The sequence below is a fragment of the Oratosquilla oratoria genome, chromosome 15 (assembly GCF_046742065.1).
Source record: "Oratosquilla oratoria isolate Oo_2021 chromosome 15, ASM4674206v1, whole genome shotgun sequence".
Lineage (NCBI taxonomy): Eukaryota > Metazoa > Arthropoda > Malacostraca > Stomatopoda > Squillidae > Oratosquilla > Oratosquilla oratoria.
In genome coordinates, this window is record NC_134791.1 from 502501 (window position 1) to 525893 (window position 23393).

The 23393-nt window shown below is 41.8% G+C and overlaps 1 protein-coding gene across 1 annotated transcript in view; it reads right to left on the reverse strand.

The window, feature by feature from the left end:
- LOC143033221 (uncharacterized) overlaps positions 1–23393 on the reverse strand; it is a 158269-nt gene that overhangs the window by 40722 nt on the left and 94154 nt on the right. Inside the window, exon 2 of the mRNA XM_076198404.1 lies at positions 4454–4539. Within this exon, the coding sequence (XP_076054519.1) occupies positions 4454–4539 (86 nt within the window). The remainder of the gene's footprint in view (positions 1–4453; positions 4540–23393) is intronic.

Here is a 23393-nt window from a genome sequence, read left to right on the forward strand (position 1 = left end):
GGACAGTCGGGGGGGCTGATCAACACTACCAGAAAATGGAGTGGCCACCTCGAGTTGACTTGTAATCAGAAAAACTCAATGTTATCAGACAGCCTCTTGTAGAACCTGCCAAAGTGTTGTTACCCTCTCTTCATATAAAGGTTGGTTGGGTCAAACAGTTTGTGAAAGTATTAAAACATGGTGGGAAAGCATTTCAAGAGGTTCGTCTACTCTTTCCAAAGCTATCAAGAGGCCGAAGTTAAGGGTGGTATATTTACTGAACGACCACAAGTAAGGAAAATGTTGAAGTCGGTGCAACTTGAGAATGCAATGAGCGATGTCGAAAGAGAGGCGTGGTGTGCATTTTGAAGTATAGTTAATGGATTCCTTGGTATTAATACATACCCAAACTACAAGAAGCTTTTGGAGGGTTATAGAAACATAGGTTGTAGAATACCATTAAATGTGCACTTTTTGCATTCACATTTGGATTTGATCGTGAAAACTTTGGAGAAATGAGTGAGTGAGGATCATGGTGAGAGGTTCCATCAGGACATTGCTCCAATGGAGAAAAGATACCAAGGAAGCGGGGACACTGCAATGATGGGAGACTATATATGGTCACTGGTGTGTAAAGATCAAGGAGCTCATAGTAAGAAATCACGCTCATCAGTGATATCTAGCGGGCTCTTATAACCGTACCACACGCTTTTAAACGTACATTCTCTCGTTAGTTTAAAAAGGGAACACAAGGGCAAAATATCAGCTACTATTTATAGGCAACGTGAATATGCTAAATATAACGTACTACCGCAGCTGTGTATATTTTGTTTTGTATATAAAACCTCAATTATCTTTTAAAATATCAATGGTATTCTTAAAATCAAGAAGGAAAACAACCTTAGAGACACTGAAGACATTTGAAGAAACAAAACAAGTGTTACCCAGTGTAATCAATGGTAGTAAAAATAACAATACTAACAATAACAGCCTCCACATCCCCCCACCCCGCCCCGCCCCGCCCCCCCCAAAACACTGATTCCTATCTCGACGTGTCTGTCGGAGGAAATTGTGTTTTGACGTTCGCCACTGCCTCGCGCTCCATTGCAGGGCATCCGTCAGAGCTCGTGTCCGACGAGGACACCAAGTCGAGACGCTGCATATCACTTTGCAACAGAATGCGCGCACACACACACACTCTACATTTACACACATGTTCATATTACTATACAAAATAATACATTTTTATATGCGTTTCTGTGCATATACATGTATGTTGTACACATATATATTGAATACATTTATATCACATGTATAAATACTGGCTGTACACATGATTACGTGTACTCATGCTGGACATACACAAGTGCATCCATAACTTACAATTAAATGTGGGTAATTTTTTCCTTTATGTACACCCATGACGCGCAAATACCACACAGTAAATGCATTCATACATTGTACTGCGTGTGTATGTGTGTGTATGTGTATGTATATATATATATATACATATATATATATATATATATATGTTGAGACATTGTGACAGGTTTGAGGAAGGAAGAGAACACGGGTCTAGGGCCGTGTTTATTCCTGATCGGTTTCGCTTACAGCTTCTTCCTCTGAAGAAGCTGTAAGCGAAACCGATCAGGAATAAACTCAGCCCTAGACCCGTGTCTTTCTCTTCCTCCTTCCTATATATATATATATATATATATATATATATATATATATTATATACACATGTATACTATACATACATAAGACTGTTCACACACACACATATCCCATCTGCTCAGGTCAATCATTTACCAGTATCTAAACCCATTCTCTTAAACCCCGTTAAGGGTTAACCCCCACCCCAATTAACCCCTTCTGCCGCTACAGTAAGGCATATTAGAATCTGTCCAGACACCAAACGATGTTGTTCAGCTGTGGGAGAGATCTCCGTGGTATATCTGGTTATATAAAATAAACAAATAAATAAATAAATAAAATGGGCAATATATAAAATAAAAGATAAATAACATTGATAGACAATATTGAATTCAATATTGACAATATTACAAAATTAATGTTCGAACCACCACCAACATGTGAGGACGGGGGTGGCAGTGGATATACGAGTTTCACTAACGGCAAACTTTAGGAGCGACTCCTAGCGTATGACTTAACCCCTTCCGTACCTGGTGGCACTTTCCCCTTCGCTGTTTGTCGCCAGGTGATTTTTATCTCACCGGCGTATGACTTAACCCCTTCCGTACCTGGTGGCACTTTCCCCTTAGCTCCGTTTGTCGCCAAGCGATTTTTATCTCCCGGCGTACGACTTAACCCCTTCTGTACCTGGTGGCACTTTCCCCTTAGCTCCGTTTGTCGCCAGGTGATTTTTATCTCCCCCGGCGTATGACTTCACCCCTTCCGTACCTGGTGGCACTTTCCCCTTAGCTCCGTTTGTCGCCAGGCGATTTGATTCCCCCGTGGCACTCTCTTGGCACCATTCGTACCCGGTGGCACTTGCATCTGGCACCCCTTGTTGATCTTCATGGCGTGATCGTGATCGTTCGCATTAATCCCAACGACTGTGAAACGGGCCCCGATCCGTCCTGCCGCCCCAAGTCACGCCTTCACGCCCTCTCGGACGCCCACGGCGCCCCTCCGCCTCTTGGCTCTGCTTGGAGGACGAAAACGACAAAAACGGGGGAGCTTTGTCCGAAGCTGGCGAAGTCTGTTCTTTCGGCGTCACACCTGTACACCTCTGGCACCCTTCATTAGCCTCTTCCTCCCCCCCCACCCCAATGGTGGCACTGTAAAGGCACTGCAGAAGGCACTGCCAATAACTAAGGCCGCCCTTGGCACTCCCCAGATAATAATGCCTCAGTCCCGTCCTCCCCATGATTCGTCAGGTTGTGTACGAAGGAGGTACACACACTTGTACACGTGTACACACACACGCACACACACACACACACGTCCTTGTGAAACACATGTAAACACATACGAGTACACACATACACAATCACCTACGTGTCCCAGCAAAAACTGGCGCGAACACACACACACACACAGAATGTGTACATATGTACACACATGTACACTTACTAATGAGGGCACACATATAACGAGGAAAATGAAAATTGGTCTTTCGCTTTGGCAAAGAGTTGTTTTTATTTGATTAAGTTGCGAGCATCGTTTGGCCTCCCGTCTGACAGGGAGTGGAAGGGGAGAGGAAGAGAGGAGAGGAATGGGTGAGGAAGGTGAGAGAGGAAGGGGAGAGGAGAAGGAGAGAGAGGAAGGGGAGAGGAGAAGGAGAGAGAGGAAGGGGAGAGGGGAAGGCGAGAAAGGGGGAGAGGAAAGGGGGAGAGGAAAGGGAAAGGGAAAGGAAAAGGAGAGAAGAAAGGGAGAGGAAGGAGAGAGGAAGGAAAGAGAGGAAGGGGAGAGAGGAAGGGAAGAGAGGAAGGGAAGAGAGGAAGAGGAGAGGAAGAGGAGAGGAAGAGGAGAGGAAGAGGAGAGGAAGAGGAGAGGAAGAGGAGAGGATTGGGAGATGAAGGTGGAGAGAAAGGGGAGAGAGGGAAAGGAGTGAAGAAAGGGAGAGGGAGGGGAGAGAGAAAGGGGAGAAAGGGATGCAATTTTACTCCTTTGATGGGGTCAAAGCTTAGGAAGCGAACTGATGATTCGAGCCTCACTTGTGTAACAGAGCGAAAGGTTTCATATTTTATTCTGGTTAACGGCAGGAGATTGTATGGTACCGAGTGGAAGCGAGGGGAGGGGGTCGGCCTTGAGCAGAAATTCACAGGTCCCGTTTTGTTTGACACAATTTTTTTTCTTTTTTTTCTTTTTTCTTTTCGAGTCCTTGGCGGGCCTCGATCCCAAGAAATTCGCAGAGTTTGTAAATCATGTCATCCCACTGAAAAGGGGTTCCGTCCTGTGACGGGGATAGGGATGGGGAGGGATGGGAAGGGGATGGGAGGGGGAGGGATGGGAAGGGGATGGGAGGGGAAGGGATGGCAGGGAAAGGGATTGGGGGAATGGGAAGAGATGGGAGGGAAAGGGATTGGGGGAATGGGAAGAGATGGGAGAAGATGGGATGGGGAGGTATGGGGAGGGAATGGAAAGAGATGGGAGAGGATGGGATGGGGTTAGGAAGGGATGGGAGAGGATGGGATGGGGTTAGGAAGGTTAGGATGGGGGTATGGGGAGGGAATGGGAAGAGATTAGAAAGTATGGGATGGGGAGGGGAAATGATGGGGAGGGAGGGAGGGATGGGAAGGGGATGGGAGGGGAAAGGATGGGAAGGTATGGGGAGGGAATGGGAAGGGGATGGAAGGGGAAAGGATGGGAAGGTATGGGGAGGGAATGGGAAGAGATGGGAGGGGAGGGGAACATATGGGAGAGGATGGGATGGGAAGGGATGTCACGAAGTTCATAACTTGATTAATTCACTGCTACTTGAAAGAGAAAATCCGTGGTAGCTTACCTCCAAGTGTGGGACGTGTATCCGGGGCATTTGTCGCGGCACATGAGGCAGGGCTGGCCCTCGTCCACCTCCTGGACCAGCACCCCCTGGGCAAAAGGAAGAAGAGACAAAACCAAGTTAGTTCAACCCAGACCACCTTAAATAGCAACACGAATTTACACGAGATGGTTTAAACCTGGGGCACTTTAACCCTTACGGAGCAGGAGGAGGAGGAGGAGAAGGAGGAGGAGAAGGAGGAGGAGGTTGACCAAGTTAGGTGAACAAGGCGAAGAGCCTACGCCAGGAGGCGCTGAGTAGCTGGGTAGGTGGGGGGGAAAATTATGTCGCAACAGGAAATAGTACACGGGAGGTAAAGAAAGAGGGGAGAGAGGGAGAGAGGGGAGAGAGGATAGAGGGGAGAGGGGGAGAGAGGATAGAGGGGGAGAGAGGAGAGAGAATGGGGCAAGAGAGAGGAGAGAGAATGGGGCAAGAGAGAGGAGAGAGAATGGGGCAAGAGAGGGAGACAGAGGGGAGAAAGAGGGGGAGATACAGGGGATAGGGGAAGAGAGAGGGGGGGAGAGGGGGAGAGGGAGAGAGAGGAGAGAGAGGAGAGAGAGCGGGGGTAGGATGGATAGCTAAGATAATAATGAATACAAATTATATATATATATATATATATATATATATATATATATATATATATATATATATAAACAAAATGAAATAAAAGAAATTTAACTTAAAATAAATTACAAACGCAGTGAAGGAAATGTTTATCTCGTTTAGGTAGAGCGCAAGGAAGAGTCTTGAAATAAAATGTTGTTCACATTAACACCAGAACACACAGCTGTTCGCAGATGTACACAACTGTTCAGTGCTAGTCCCCGACATCCCCCAGACACGAGTACAGAAGTTCCCAGAGGATCAACAACCCCAAGTAATCCCCAGAAACTACACCAAGTATTGCTTTCAGGTACCAAGGCCTCCCCACCGCTAATTCCTTCCCCCCCCATCCCCCCATCAGACATTCCCCCCGCCCCCCACGATGTCACCTAAACCTCCGGAAATACACCAAACCCGAGGTGTTACGACAGTGACCTTGTACCCGCGCCCGGCGTCAGGTTCTTGGCATTCTCCGAAGAAGGCGCTGCTGGGGAGGAAGGAGGAGGAAGGAGGAGGAAGGAAGAGGAGGAGACAAAGGGCACCGTGGCACCTGTTCCCGGTCATATAAACAACCCTGATGGATTGGAGTGCCACTCCGAAAGGGTCGGAGATCGTTACGAGGTCGAGGAGGTACTTCGTCTTCGAGTTTCCGAGAGAGACCTGGTCCTCGCCAGTGATCGCTACAGGTTAAGCTAGTTGTCAGTGGACTGCAGGTTAAGCTGTTGACCAACAAATTTCTTATCATTCAGACTCATTATTAATGGCCTTTAGATAATGTTAAGCAGGTTACTATCGGGTTTAAGATCACGTGAAGCTGCTCAGAGAATGTAATAATAATAATAATATATATAATATTGAAAATGAAAATACAAGTGAAATGCAATAACAAAAATAATACTGAAATAATAAAATTAAAAAACAATAATGAAAAAAGCCAAATAATAAAAATACAAAGACATACACGCCACTGCTTCTGCGAAGCAGTGGCGTGGCCGCACTCCAACAGTCGCTCCTGCATTCGACGGTTTAACGGTTTTAACGTCTTTTTTAACGGTCGTGTCTGCCAACTACGAAGCCGCTTATCTAGACGGAACGAATTAACGCCTCCTTCGGGTATCGTGTTGTCTAGAGATAGGGTCATGTACACGGCCATTCTACAGGGTTTTTGGGCAGTTACGGTAGTCACATTGATGTTTATACCTGTCTTCTATGAATGGCGATCTGTTACTATCTCCCACTAACCGTCGCTCTTACATCTAACAGTTTTTAACGACTTTCCCCCTCTTAACTGTAAATTACTTAGTTTATCTTGACAACGAATTAACGCCTCCTTAAACATAGCGTTTTCAATAAGATGTGATAATGTATACATACCAATCTATTATAGTTTGGTAACAGTAATTGTAAGAGTAAGAATAACCTTGTTTCTTCCGATAGACTCCGGAGAAGAAGAAGAGAGAGGCAGAGAGAGAGAGAGAGAGAGAGAGAGAGAGAGAGAGAGAGAGAGAGAGAGAGAGGGGGGGGGACAAACTCGAAAGAAAATTAAGTCCTAGATCCCCTCCCCTTTTTTCTCCAAATGAGAACAATACCGTCGGGGGATTTCATTCAGCTGAGTGGAAAGCCCCTGGCGACCATAAAAAGCCCCCACCCCCAGGCATTTTAAAATGGTATTTACGTCAGAACACGAGGCAGGCAATGTTCAGTCTCAGGGAAGTGTCAGAATCATCTGGATAAAATATTATCAACAATAAGAACACAAATAAGGACAAAAATAAATAAATAAATAAATAAATAAAACAATTACAAATACCTAAATGAATTAAAAATGTCGTAAAAATATAATGTGCATGAAATATGCATATAAAATAAATAAGCAAGAATGAACATAAATTTCAATAACAATAATAAAAAACATGAAGATTATGAGAATGAGAATGAGAATAATAATAATAATACTGTCTCCAATCACAAACGACTACATGGTCTGCTGGGGCATCACACAAATCTCTACAATATCACATGGATGAAATACACGCAGTCAATATTCGATCCCCACAGAGTGAAGAGGGTGATTAATTAAAGGTGGCATCCCCAGATGGGAAGCGTTAGATTAGGAATCTCTATACACACACACACACACACACACACACACACACACACACACACACACACACACATATATATATATATATATATATATATAACGTTATAAAGTGTCAGAAGGCTCGCCTGAAAGAAATATTCGATGAAATAACAATACCTACTGCACTACCCAAGCGCCGTTGGGGCACGACCAGGTCGTTCCTTTTATCGGTCAATGGATTAGTACAATGGTATCGTCCTTCCTTCGTAACAAGCAGTCATTCAGGCATGGGTTCCAATCCCAATGGTGTAGCTATTTCCACACACCATATATATATGTATGTGTGTGTGTGTGTGTGTGTGTGTGTGTGTGTGTGTGTGTGTGTGTGTGTGTGTGTGTGCGCGCGCAGCTTTGTCTGGGAGCAAACACTAACAGCCATGGAGGCGTGGTGAGGTGATAGAAAATACCAGAACCAACGAGTTCACAATCTGGACCTTAAAAGGAAACACCAACCTTGGAAGCACACACACACACAAATGGTCATGTTTTGGACTGGAAACCTCAAGAGGAGGGCATGGCTTTTCTGGATTCATACCTTCAACGCTTACACACATACACACACACATATATATGTATGTATATATATTATATATATTATATATATATATATATGTGTGTGTGTGTGTGTGTGTGTGTGTGTGTGTGTGCATATATAGAGACAGAGTGAGTGATCACTGCCACTTTCCCGAGCTTTTTTCATAGGAGGAAAAAAAAAAAAAAAAAAAAGGATGGCTCTCCCTCCTCCCCCTCCCACCCGAACCCAAGTCACTACGTCATGGAGGAAAACAGGTTTCATTGACGCGGGTTGCCTCCTGGTTTTGGGCATAATGGCCAGGTACGCTAATAACGGCATTAATAGTAACGACGACAAGAATGGCAATAACAATTGGGATGCGAGTAATACCAGTAACGTGAACATCTGCAACAAGAACAACATTAATAAACAACAGTAAAATAATCACATCAAACATATGAAAAATATCAACAACAGGAAAAGTGAGAGTAACTAATTACAGCACCCACAACAACAGTATTTACTGTAACAAAATAATAATAGTAAAATAATATAAATAATATAGCTTCACAATAATAAATTAATAAAAAGATTAATGCAATTATAACAAAACTATAACAATAATAACAACAATGGCAACCCTCGTCATAAATACAAATGGAATGTGGGTTGCCCTCTATCTTTCACAACCTCTTGTCACACAGTCTCCGCTTCGATTCTTGGCTCGTCGTCACATTGTGTACTACACGCTAAGCTCTAACATGTTATCCATATTACTTTTCTTTTCTATACAAGTACAGCATCTGATCCCACAAACATTACTCTTCATTTTCATTGGTTACTGGACTGTGACATCACAGCTGGTGCGACGTCACTTCTGACGTGACGTCATTACTTAAGCTTCATCTTTTGTGGACAATTAAAAAAATATATAGGTACACATTGTACATGATCATACAATGAAATGCATTAAAAATGTAAATGAAACTCGTCGGAAAAAATAATAAAAAAATAAATAAAAAATGACGTCATCACGTCGACGCTTCCTGTGGACCAATCAGAGGGCCGGGATTGGGAGCGCAAAAGGGCGCCGGCGCCACGTGGAACTCGACATGTCGGGAACCACGCAGACGCTTTGTGCCGCCGCCGACGACGGGAAGGTTCGGCCAGTGCACTATGGTCTCTCTGGCTCCTTCATACACCTGCGCTCATGTCTCCCGTAGTTGTTGTGAGTGGGTATTCACCTAACTGTACTATATAGGAGAGGAGCAGCGCTCGTGGGGACCCGTCTCTTATTTTTTAAGTGTGTGTGTGTGTGTGTGTGTGTGTGTGTGTGTGTGTGTGTGTGTGTGTGTGTGTGTGAGAGAGAGAGAGAGAGAGAGAGAGAGAGAGAGAGAGAGAGAGAGAGAGAGAGAGAGGGAGAAAAAGAGTGTGAGAGCGAGACAGAGAGAAAAAGGGAGTTACAGAAGGCGAGGGCCAAGGTGAGAAAAAGAGAGAGTGAGGAGGCGAAGAAGGAGAGAAAGGGAGTGAGAGAGAGAGAGACCCCTGACGGTATCAGGCGACTTTAGGGCTTCCGGAGAACGATTTGGCCACGACTCCGTGGCAGATAACTGGCATGACAGCTCGTGTCACATGGCACGTGACACCATGTCACGCTGACACTCTTCAATGCATCATCCCACGAATGTGGCACCCACAGGCATTAGTGCCAGCCGAGGACAAAAATAATAAAATAGATAAATAAATAAAATATAAACTATTCACGAATAAAAATAAATGCATACATGTGTAAAGTAGACGAATAAATCAAATGAATAATTAAAAACGAGTAAATAAATTAATAAGAGAAAAAAGAAATCGGTATTCAGAACGATGCCTGTGGCACTTGACACTATGACGTCACACTAGAAGGCGATGTTCTTCAGTTTGAGAGTGACCTCTGGACGCCACGGACGTGTCACGAACGCAACGGTACGCGCCACAACTGTCAGTCTGAACGTACCACTTCATTACTTGCACTGCACAGTCACAAGACGTTCACTCACTCGAGAGGCATGCACTACCTGTTGTACTATGTGCTATCCCTTCATCTCAATTTCACCGATGAAAACAATCTTAACTGATGTCACATTTCCTTGTATATCAAGTGTATAACACATAAATATAATAAATAAGATACAAACACATCGGCTTATTGGTGTATCGGTACCACGCTCGACAACTAACTCAGCTGAGTTCGGTCCCTACCCAGGGATGAAAACGTTACAGCATTGCAAACCGGTATCCCACTCTTTTGGGCAAGGAGTTTTTGTGAGTGTGTGTGTGTTTTAGGTCACAGCTTTACCCATAAATGGGAGTTATATGAGCTTTCAGCTCTCATCCGGGAGGTTAATAACTGTCGATCACGAGTCCAGCAGGCGATCCAAGTTGATTTACACATGACCCATATCTCAGACGACAGAAGGTATAGCGCTCTCATCCGCAAGGGCAACACCTGTCGCTCAAGAGTCCGGCACGTGATGCAAGCCCCATGGCGACTTTTAACACACAGGCGACCCTACCTTCCGCCCTTCGGCGTCGCCTCCGTCAGTAGGAGGTTTGTCGTCCTCAGCGGTGGCCATGCCTGACCGTGACTGGACTTCGGGCCGTCCGTCCGTCCGTCAGTCACGGTCGGGCCCGGGACGCCGACGACGCCTATCTCCATCGGGCAACCCTCATCCTTTACTCCCGTCATCCCCCTCCCCCCACCGCCCTGTCTCAATACTGTAAAAACCTAAATAATCCTGAATAAAAACATACCAAATTATCTTGAAAGCACATATAAGTTCAAATAAATAGAATAACATGTGAAAAATATATATATATATATACACACACACACACACACACACACACACACTCAAATAAATATAATTTTCAACCATGTTTTGCATCCTGAATAAATTCGAAGGAAAAAAGGTCAATCAAATCGCCTGCACACCTCTGCTTAGAAAAATGAATTAATAATGATGGTAACAACAACAACAAAATAATATTAAAATTTAAAAGTCAAATCATTGCGTTTCTAATGTACAGCAAATTCAATCCTACACCTGAAAAATATTTAGAGAAAAAATCCCTAAATTAGAGAGAGAGAAAGAGAGAGAGAGAGAGAGAGAGTGAGGACATGGGTAGCAAAGACAACCAAACGAACGGATGTGACGTCACCGCCAGATAAGGCAACACCGGATTTATCACAACATTCGACCCGTCCACTGGTGACTGTCACTTGCCCTGGCAGTCGCAGCACACAGGGCACAGGTGGTCAACGTGGCCTCGGCCATAGCGACGCACTTCCTGATGTACATACTTCATTCTTGACAATTTGTCCGATAAAATAATAAACAAATAAAATACACATTTACGACAACAATTCACTAATTGGCAACCCCTCCCACCCATCAACAAACGTTGCCATAATACGAGTGTCGCTTTTCACAGCCCGGCTGAAAACGAGTATAATTATGTGTTATTCTAGACCAGGGATTCCCAAAGTGGTCGATATCGACCCCCAGGGGTCGATGAGACCATTCAAGGGGTCGACAAATAGTCAAGGGGTCGAAAGGGGGTCAGTAGATTGCTAGGTGGGTCGATATCGACCCCCAGGGGTCGTTGAAATCATCCAAGGCGTCGAAAGGGGCTCAGTAAATTACTATGGGGTCGAAAGGAGTCAGTAAATTACTATGGGGTCGAAAGGCAGTCTTTAAAAATAAATGGTTAGCATGAAATGATCCTGTTCTCTTCCCGTACTGAAAGAGTAAGAATAATCAACTAACCAATATCTAAACTTAAAGAAAAAATCATGTCAGTTCAGTCCGAGTCGAAAATCTTCCCCATTCTGTGCATGTAGGGAGAATCTCACACACAACCACATCGTGAATGACCATCAAGATGACGAGCTTGTGTAATATTATTGGCTTGAATATTACTTATAGAAATATAATAAACAATATATAATATCACTCTTAAAGCTATTGGCAAATCATAAATGTTTATTTTACACTTGTGTTTATGTACATGTGAAAGTGTCTGTATCATTATTATAACGTATCAAAATAACAGTATTGATACCTGAAATTATAATAATAATAAGAACAATAATAAAAATAATAATAATGAGAACAATAATAAAAATAATAATAATAATAATGATAACAATAATAAGGATAATGATAACTATAATAATATTACTAGCATTAATAAATATAACACCAGTAATAATAATAATAAAATGACATAATTCGTGAATTAATAGTTTATGAACATAAATGACACCTCAATGCATAAAGATATTGAGGACATAATGGACTGATTCGGTTTAACTATCAGGAGGCTAAGACGGTGCCCCCACCGAGGACTTTGTAGCACGAAACCTAATCAACCACGACACCGGTCCAACCCTCCTCACTGGCAGGGTTCGAACCACCGCAACCCCGAGCTCCACCGCAAGCAGCGACGCTCCAGCCCTGTCGGCCAGACGGCATCTTCGGCACTGGGCACAAGTTAATGCAATTATAGGTTTATAAAAATATTTATTCAGCTGAGGGAAGCCTTTGGTAGCCAAAGGCTCAAGTCAATTGTACGACTCTTTCAAATATCAATTAACAGTGACGAAGTGTTCAATGCGATACGTGCACCAACAACGGGATCTGCTCAATGTTGGCAGACGCTTCTCCAACCAGAAATCCTCTGCGTGGGGTTCGGTTCCAGCAACAGGTTCACAAGTGTCCTCGAGGCTTTGTTCAGATCTTTCCACACGTCTTTCTTGTATAGCCCCTTTCTCTCTCTAGCCCACATTTTGTACTCCTTGTCATCGAGGTCAGCTCTTGACCAAGGCTTTCTTTTGGTCATCAACTTGAAAAAGATGATGCCACAAGCCCAAAGGTCCACGGGAGGGCCTTGGTATTTCTTCCTGGGGGACTCGAGAACTTCTGGTGGCATGTACGATTCGGTACCCACCCTCTCAGTCAGGCCAATCTCTTTGCCGTTCACGAGGAAAAAGTCTGCAAGACCAAAGTCACAGACCTTCACAACCTTCTCTTTAGTTACAAGAAGGTTTTCAGGCTTTAGATCTCTGTGGACGATGCCTCTCATGTGGATGTAAGCAACGCCATCCAACAGTTGCTTAAAATAACATTTGGCATCTTTTTCGTCCAGGCCAACCAGATGGCTCGCGATATCTCCTCTGGAGCAATATTCCAGGTTGAAACAGAGAATGTTACCCTTCTGTTCCCAGCAATACAGTCTGAGCACATTTGGATGGCTCAACTGGATGTGAATGATTTCCTCTGATGAAAATCCACATTCCGTAGGCTGGGAAACGACACATTTTCGAGCAATCTTCGTCTTATTTTTTCGAAGTAAAAATACTTTGCCAAATCCGCCTTCTCCAAGGACCCTGACCTTAGTCCATCCTGATGCAAAACTGTAGCGTTTGCAGGTTTCTTCATTCTTCTTCAGGAGGATTTCGTAGTCGGTCAGGGTGGCGGGCGACGAGGCAAACTTTTCGTTTTCGGTTCCACCGAAGTCAGGTTCTCTGCCAGTCGAAGTATTTCCTCTTCGGCAGTTCTTCAGTTCCTGGACACAGCGACACAAGGCGAAAAACATCTGGAAGATCATCTTGAAGCAGTAGATTCCTACAACGACTCTAGTCTGGAGGCGAAAGATCTATCTTCACAAACAGTCAAGAGGATTTCGTAGATTTGTGGTCACTTGGTGCGCTTGGGCTGAAGCGCACTCGCTCTCTCTCTCTCTCTCTCTCTCGTGCGCTGGTGTAATTAGAAGCATGCTGGTCTCGCATTCGCTTAGTCATGGGTTCGAATCCCGCACTTCTTTCCAATTCCCAGCAGTAACTGTTACTTGTCCTAACAGTACAGGGGCATAGGGCAAAAGAAACGGCAATGGATATACTCGTACACCGAAGGATTACAAAGGATTACAAAGGCGGAGCATGCCGACAGGAGACCTTTTGTTCCATAACTATGTCGGATGCGGAAAAATTATAATAATGACAAATAAAATAAAAATAAATAAAGTTGTAATAATATAAATCATAATAAATAAAATGAATAAATGCATAGGTATAGTTAAATAATAAACAGGTAAATAGTAAATAATAATAAATTGACAAATAACTAATAAATGAAAATCAAGCAAATAATATACAAATACACAACAAATACACAATATGAAATAAATGGCAGTCATTAAAGCATCTTGCTTAGGTTACAAAGGATTACAAAGGCGGAGCATGCCGACAGGTGACCTTTTGGTCCATATCTAGGTCGGATGCGAAAAAAAATCACAATGATAAATTAATAAATAAAAACTATAATAATGTAAACAACAAATAGAATACATAAATAAATGCATATAGTTAAATAATAAACAAACAGGTAAATAGTAAATAATAATAAATTGACATAACTAATACTAAATGAAAATCAAACAGACAAATGATAACAAAACAAAAACAAACAATATAAAATAAATTATAATCATTACATCATCTTGCTTAGGTGTTTATCTAAATCAGTCCTTCTCAACGGGGGCGATTTTTGAGCTCTGGGGGGCGAAAAACGTCACAGGTATTGCTTCTAGCTGACAAATTTTAAGCCTAATATAAAAGATCTAGCAGCGAAGCACCAGCTGGGCCCAAGGATCTCATTAAAACACAACGTGAGTAAGACATTTTAAATTAGTTATTTATCATTGTTGCAATAATCTTTATTATTATTTTCCAATTAAGGGGGCGATCCTATTTTTTCAATTGAAAAAGGGGGGCGATATGGCTAAAAAGGTTCAGAAACCCTGATCTAAATGATTCGTAATGCTTCGAACTGAACTACATTGCACTACCTGTGCAATAAGTTTATTCCATTCATTAACTACACGGTTGGCAAAGTTGTTTCTACCTACTTCCAAATTGAATCTATTTCCGGACAGTTTGAGACCATTGTTTCTTGTCTGATTCTTATTCAATGTGAAAATTTTCTCACTTTTGATGTTGTCAATTCCCTTTAGAATCTTAAAGATCTGTATCAAGTCACCTCTGACCCTACGCTTTTTCAGGGAAAACAAATTTATATGTTTTAGTCAACGAATTTTAAAGCTGCGAACTGAACTACATTGCACTTGTGTAGCAAAGAACATACTCGTATAACCAAGGATATATTCTTATAGCGATGGATATACTTGTGTAGCAAAGAACATACTCGTATAACCAAGGATATATTCTTATAGCGATGGATATACTTGTGTAGAAGAGGACTAGTCGTGTATCGAATGGCTGGCTAAACGGGTTAAGATGTTGTTACTTGCGGCAAAGGTCGTGGGGATGGCGGTTCGAACTCTGCCACCGGCAAAGTTGAACCAAGGGCATGGTTCATGAAATTCCAAGCTACAAAGTCCTCTGTGTGTGGCACCGTCCTATCCCTCCGATAGAGGCTGTTTGTGACGTTAAACCATATCATGAACAGAAATTTCAACGAATGACATAGCATATCTGAAGACAAAATTTCGAACGATGAATTATAATGAATACGTAAAAAAAGACTCCTTTGGTATTTTTCATATATCTATATTTGCAAGGCGAATTTGTCCAAGTCCTATTCTACAATGGTCGTTGATTATGATGAATGATTTCCATAATGATAATTGTAAATCTTACAGAATTCTGTGGGAAAAGATGAACTCAATCTACAAGTTTGATTATATGGTCTTTAAAATTCATTCGTCCTCTCACTAGATCTTATTCTTGACATTTCTATCTTGGGTTATTCACTATCAAAATCAATTTGTACATTTAAGACTCCTAGGCTTCTTCTTACCTCTTCGATTGAAATGAATATCTCTATCTTCATTCTTTATGTCTCTAAGCCCATGGAAATGGCTTCATTGCTACTATCCAACCCCCACTTGTTTTTTTGCCTTGTTGATGTTTCCACATACTACCACAGTAGTACACATTGTATCTAAAACTCAGATCTATTCACGCTAAATACATTTGGTGTCTAAAACATGTCTATCTACCATGACACCACTCTGCACTAAAGACTACATGCATTTAGCATAGTCATTCAATAATTTACGAAGTATTATAATACCCAAATAATTCCAGTTTTGGTCAAGCTTGTTGTAAAAGTCTTCCCCCTTCCTCTTTCTTCTCCCTCTTTCCTCCTTCCTTTTTCTTCTCCCACTTCCCTCCTCTCTCCTCCCTCCTCCCACATGTAGACTATTACTACCTCTCCCAGTTTCAGATTCTAGTGGTAACACTAATGATATTTTCTTAAATTATGTGCATAAATGACACCTCAATGCATAAAGATATTGACGACATAATTGACTATTTCGGTTTAACTATCAGGAGGCTAAGACGGTGCCCCTTACCGAGGACTTTGTAGCGTGGAACCTAATCAACCTTGTCCGCGGTCCAACCCGCCTCGCTGGCAGGGTTCGAACCACCACCACCCCGAGCTCCGCCGCTAGCAGCGACGCTCCAGCCCTGTCGGGCAGACGGCATCTTCGGCACAGGGCACAAGTTAATGCAATTATAGGTTTATAGTAATATTTATTCAGCTGAGGGAAGCCTTTGGTAGCCAAAGGCTCAAGTCAATTGTACGACTCTTTCAAATATTAACAGTGACGAAGTGTTCAATGCGATACGCGCACGGCCAACAACGGGATCTGCTCAATAATGGCAGACGCTTCTCCAGCCACAGATCCTCTGCGTGGGGTTCGGTTCCAGCAAGAGGCTCAGAAGTGTCCTTGAGGCTTTGTTCAGATCTTTCCACACGTCTTTCTTGTATAGCCCCTTTCTCTCTCTAGCCCACATTCTGTACTCCTTGTCATCGAGGTCAGCTCTTGACCAAGGCTTTCTTTTGGTCATCAACTTGAAAAAGATGATGCCACAAGCCCAAAGGTCCACGGGAGGGCCTTGGTATTTCTTCCTGGGGGACTCTAGAACTTCTGGTGGCATGTACGATTCGGTACCCACCCTCTCAGTCAGGCAAATCTCTTTGCCGTTGACGATGAAAAATTCCGCAAGACCAAAGTCACAGATCTTCACAACCTTATCTTTAGTTACAAGAAGGTTTTCAGGCTTTAGATCTCTGTGGACGATGCCTCTCATGTGGATGTAAGCAACGCCATCCAACAGTTGCTTGAAATAACATTTGGCGTCTTTTTCGTCCAGGCCAACCATATGGCTCGCGATATCTCCTCTGGAGCAATATTCCAGGTTGAAACACAGAACGTTACCCTTTTGTTCCCAGCAATAGAGTCTGAGCACATTTGGATGGCTCATCTGGATGTGAATGATTTCCTCTGATGAAAATCCACATTCCGTAGGCTGGGAAACGACACATTTTCGGGCAATCTTCGTCTTATTTTTTCTAAGTAAAAATACTTTGCCAAATCCGCCTTCTCCAAGGACCCTGACCTTAGTCCATCCTGATGCAAAACTGTAGCGTTTGCACGTTTCTTCGTTCTTCTTCAGGAGGCTTTCGTAGTCGGTCAGGGTGGCGGGCGACGAGGCAAACTTTTCGTTTTCGGTTCCACCGAAGTCAGGTTCTCTGCCAGTCGAAGTTTTTCCTCTTCGGCAGTTCTTCAGCTCCTGGAAACAGCGACACAAGGCGAAAAACATCTGGAAGATCATCTTGAAGCAGTAGATTCCTACAACGACTCTAGTCTGGAGGCGAAAGATCTATCTTCACAAACAGTCAAGAGGATTTCGTAGATTTGTGGTCACTTGGTGCGCTTGGGCTGAAGCGCACTCGCTCTCTCTCTCTCTCTCTCTCTCGTGCGCTGGTGGTGTAATTAGAAGCATGCTGGCCTCGCATTCGCTTAGTTATGGGTTCGAATCCCGCACTTCTTTCCAATTCCCAGCAGTAACTGTTACTTGTCCTAACAGTACAGGGGCATAGGGCAAAAGAAACGGCAATGGATATACTCGTACACCGAAGGATTACAAAGGAATACAAAGGCGGAGCATGCCGACAGGAGACCTTTTGTTCCATAACTGTCGGATGCGGAAAAATTATAATAATGATAAATAAAATAAAAATAAATAAAATTGTAATAATATAAATAGTAATAAATAAAATGAATAAATGCATAGGTATAGTTCAATAATAAACAAACAGGTAAATAGTAAATAATAATAAATTGACAAATAACTGATAATAAATGAAAATCAAGCAAATAATATACAAACAATACCCAACAAATACACAATATGAAATAAATGGCAGTCATTAGAGCATCTTGCTTAGGTTACAAAGGATTACAAAGGCGGAGCAATCCGATAGGAGACCTTTTGGTCCATATCTAGGTTGGATGCGAAAAAAAATCAATAATAATAAATTAATAAATAAAAACTATAATAATGTAAATAACACATAAAATACATAACTAAATGCATAGGTATAGTTAAAAATTAAACAAACGGGTAAATAGTAAATAATAATAAATTGACATATAACTAATAATAAATGAAAATCAAACAGACAAATGATAACAAAACAAAAACAATATAAAATAAATTATAATCATTACAGCATCTTGCTTAGGTGTTTATCTAAATCAGTCACTTTCAACGGGGGGCGATTTTTTGTTTTAGCTCGGGAGGGGGGGGGAAACGTCACAGGTTTTACTACTAACTGACAAATTTTAAGCCTAATATAAATGATCTAGCAGCGAAGCAAGCACCAGCTGGGCCCAAGGATCTCATTAAAACACAACGTGAGTAAAACATTTTAAATGTTATTTATCATTGTTGCAATAATTTTTATCATTATTTTCCAATTAAGGGGGCGATCCTATTTTTTCAGTTGAAAAAGGGGGCGATATGGCTAAAAAGGTTGAGAAACCCTGATCTAAATTATTCTAAAAGCTTCGAACTGAACTACATTGCACCACTACCTGTGCAGGAAGTTTATTCCATTCATAAACTACACGGTTGGCAAAGTTGTTTCTACCTACTTCCCAATTGAATCTATTTCCGGACACTTTGAGACCAATGTTTCTTGTCTGATTCTCATTCAATGTGAAAATTTTGTCACTTTTGATGTTGTCAATTCCCTTTAGAATCTTAAAGACCTGTATCAAGTCATCTCTGACCCTACGCTTTTTCAGGGAAAACAGATTTATATGTTTTAGTCAACGAATTTTAAAGCTGTTAACTGAACTACATTGCACTAGTGTAGCAAAGAACATACTCGTATAGCTAAGGATATGATCTTGTAGCGAAGGATATACTTGTGTATCAAAGGACATATTTGTATAGCCAAGGATATATTCTTATAGCGAAGGATATACTTGTGTAGCAAAGGATATAGTCGTGTATCAAATGGCTGGCTGAACGGGTTAACATGTTGTTACTTGCGGCAAAGGTCGTGGGGATGGCGGTTCGAACTCTGACACCGGCGAAGTTGAACCAAGGGCATGCTTAATGAAATTCCAAGCTACAAAGTCCTCTGTGAGTGGCACCGTCCTATCCCTCCGATAGAGTCTGTTTGTGACGTTAAACCATATCATGAACATAAATTTCAACGAATGACATAGCACATCTTAGACAGAATTTCGAACGATGAATTATAATGAATACGTAGAAAAAGACTTTTGATATTGTTCATATATTTATAATTGCAAGGCGAATTTGTCCATGTCCTATTCTACAACGGTCGTTGATTATGATGAATGATTTCCATAATGATAATTGTAAATCTTACAGAATTTTGTGGGAAAAGATGAACTCGATCTACAAGTTTGATTATAGGGTCTTTAAGATTCATTCGTCGCTCTCACTAGATCTTTTCTTGACATTTCTATCTTGGGTTATTCACTATCAAAATCAATTTGTACATTTAAGACTCCTAGGCTTCTTCTTACCTCTTCGATTGAAATGAATATCTCTTTCTTCATTCTTTATGTCTCGAAGCCCATGGAAATGGCTTCATTGCTACTATCCAACCCCCACTTTTTTTTTTTGCCTTGTTGATGTCTCCACATACTACCCACAGTACCCCTATCCTGTTTCATGTACATTTTGGATCTAAAACTCAGATCTATTCACGCTAAATACATCTGGTGTCTAAAACATATGTCCATCTACCATGACACCACTCTGGACTAAAGACTACATGCATTTAGCATAGTCATTCAATAATTTACGAAGTATTATAATACCAAAATTATTCCAGTTTTGGTCAAGCTTGTTGTAAAAGTCTTCCCCCTTCCTCTTTCTTCTCCCTCTTTCCTCCTTCCTTTTTCTTCTCCTTCCTCCGTCCGTTCTCCTCCCTCCTTCTCCCACTTCCCTCCTCCCACATGTAGACTATTACAAAGGATTACAAAGGCGGGGCATGCCGACAGGACACCTTTTGGTCCATATCTAGGTCGGATGCGAAAAAATATAATAATGATAAAATAAAATAAAATAGATTAAATGAAAAATTATAATATAAATAATAATAAATAAAATAAATGCAGAGGCATAGTTTAGATAATAAACAAATAGGTCAATAGTAAATAACAATAAATTTAACCAGTTTCAGATTCTAGTGGTAACACTAATTATATTTTCTTAAATTATGTGCATAAATGACACCTCAATGCATAAAGATATTCAGGACATAATTGACTGATTCGGTTTAACTATCAGGAGGCTAAGACGGTGCCCCCACCGAGTACTTTGTGGCTCGGAACCTAATCAACCACGACACCGGTTCAACCCGCCTCGCTGGCAGGATTCGAACCACCGCTACCCTGAGCTCCTTAGCAAGGAGCCACGCTCCCTCCCAGTCGGCCAGCTGGCATCTTCGGTACAGGGCACACGTTAATGCAATTATAGGTTTATGAAAATATTTATTCAGCTGAGGGAAGCCTTTGGTAGCCAAAGGCTCAAGTCAATTGTACGACTCTTTCAAATTTTAACAGTGACGAAGGGTTCAATGCGATACGCGCCCGGCCAAGAACGGGATCTCCTCAATGTTGGCAGACGCTTCTCCAACCAGAAATCCTCTGCGTGGGGTTCGGTTCCAGCAACAGGTTCACAAGTGTCCTCGAGGCTTTGTTCAGATCTTTCCACACGTCTTTCTTGTATAGCCCCTTTCTCTCTCTAGCCCACATTTTGTACTCCTTGTCATCGAGGTCAGCTCTTGACCAAGGCTTTCTTTTGGTCATCAACTTGAAAAAGATGATGCCACAAGCCCAAAGGTCCACGGGAGGGCCTTGGTATTTCTTCCTGGGGGACTCGAGAACTTCTGGTGGCATGTACGATTCGGTACCCACCCTCTCAGTCAGGCCAATCTCTTTGCCGTTCACGAGGAAAAAGTCCGCAAGACCAAAGTCGGAGATCTTCACAACCTTATCTTTCGTTAGAAGAAGGTTTTCAGGCTTTAGATCTCTGTGGACGATGCCTCTCATGTGGATGTAAGCAACGCCATCCAACAGTTGCTTAAAATAACATTTGGCATCTTTTTCGTCCAGGCCAACCAGATGGCTCGCGATATCTCCTCTGGAGCAATATTCCAGGTTGAAACAGAGAATGTTACCCTTTTGTTCCCAGCAATACAGTCTGAGCACATTTGGATGGCTCATCTGGATGTGAATGATTTCCTCTGATGAAAATCCACATTCCGTAGGCTGGGAAACGACACATTTTCGAGCAATTTTCCTCTTATTTTTTCTAAGTAAAAATACTTTCCCAAATCCGCCTTCTCCAAGGACCCTGACCTTAGTCCATCCTGATGCAAAATTGTAGCGTTTGCACGTTTCTTCATTCTTCTTCAGGAGGCTTTCATAGTCGGTCAGGGTGGCGGGCGAAGAGGCAAACTTTTCGCTTTCGGTTCCACCGAAGTCAGGTTCTCTGCAAGTCGAAGTATTTCCTCTTCGGCAATGCTTTAGCTCCTGGAAACAGCGATACAAGGCGAAAAACATCTGGAAGATCATCTTGAAGCAGTAGATTCCTACAACGACTCTAGTCTGGAGGCGAAAGATCTTTCTTCACAAAAAGTCAAGAGGATTTCGTAGATTTGTGGTCACTTGGTGCGTTTGGGCTGAAGCGCACTCGCTCGCTCTCTCTCTCTCTCGTGCGCTGGTGGTGTAATTAGAAGCATGCTGGCTTCGCATTCGCTTAGTTATGGGTTCGAATCCCGCACTTCTCTACGATTCCAAGCAGTAACTGTTACTTGTCTTAACAGTAAAGGGGCATAGGGCAAAGGAAACGGCAACGAATATACTCGTATAGTGAAGCATTATGAAGGCGGAGCTTGCCGACAGGAGACCTTTTGTTTCATAACTATGTCGAATGCGGAAAAATTATAATAATGGTACATAAATAAAAGAAAAATAATATAAATAATAAAATTCAGTTCGAAGTTTTCAGAATCATTTAGATAAATACCTAAGTAAGATGCTGTACTGATTATAATTTATCTTATATTATTTGTTTTTGTTTTGTTATCATTTGTGTGTCTGATTTTCATTTATTATTAGTTACATGTCAATTTATTATTATTTACTATTTACCTGTTTGTATATTATTTAACTATACCTATACATTTATTTATGTATTTCATTTGTTATCTACATTATCATAATTTTTATTTATTATTTTATTATTAATATGATTTGTTTTTTTCGCATCCGACCTAGATATGGATCAAAAGGTCTCCTGTCGGCATACTTCGCCTTTGTAATCCTTTGTAATAAATAAATGCATAGGTATAATTAAATAATAAACAAACAGGTAAATAGTAAATAATAATCAATTGACAAATAACGAATAATAAATGAAAAAACAAGCAAATAATAATAAAACAAATAATAGCAAACACAAGTATATCCTCCGCTATAAGAACATATCCTTGGCTATACGAGTATGTCCTTTGCTACACAAGTGCAATGTCGTTCAGTTCAAAGCTTTAAGGTTCGTTTAGATAAATACTTAAGCAAGGTGCTGTAATGACTGCCATTTATTTTATATTGTTTATGTGTACCAAAGGACAAGGATATATTCTTATAGCGAAGGATATACTTGTGTAGCAAAGGATATACTCGTATATCGAATGGCTGGCTGGACGGGTTAAGGCGTCGTTACTTGCGGCAAAGGTCGTGGGGATGGCGGTTCCAACCCTGCCACCGGCGAAGTTGAACCAAGGGCATGGTTCATTAAATTCCAAGCTACAAAGTCCTCTTTCAAGGGCACCGTCCTAGCCCTCCGATAGGGGCTGTTTGTGACGTTAAACCAGGGGTTCCCAAAGTGGTCGGTATCGACCCCCAGGAGTCGATGAGACCATCCAAGGGGTCGAAAAGGGGTCAGTAGATTGTTAGGGGGTCGAAAGGGTTAAGTAAATTACTATGAATTGAATTGAATTTGGCATTGAATCAATATATATGGAGTGCAGATAATGAAAACGCATTGCTCGAAATAAGATTTACAAAGGCCGAGGATAAAAAAAAAAAAAAAATATGTAAGCTTATTTCCATTGTGGTCCTCAGCTTATTTCCACGGTGGTCTTTCAAATTAAATGGTTAGCGTGAAATGATCCTGTTCTCTTCCCGTACTGAAAGAGTGAGAATAATCAACCAACCAATATCTAAAC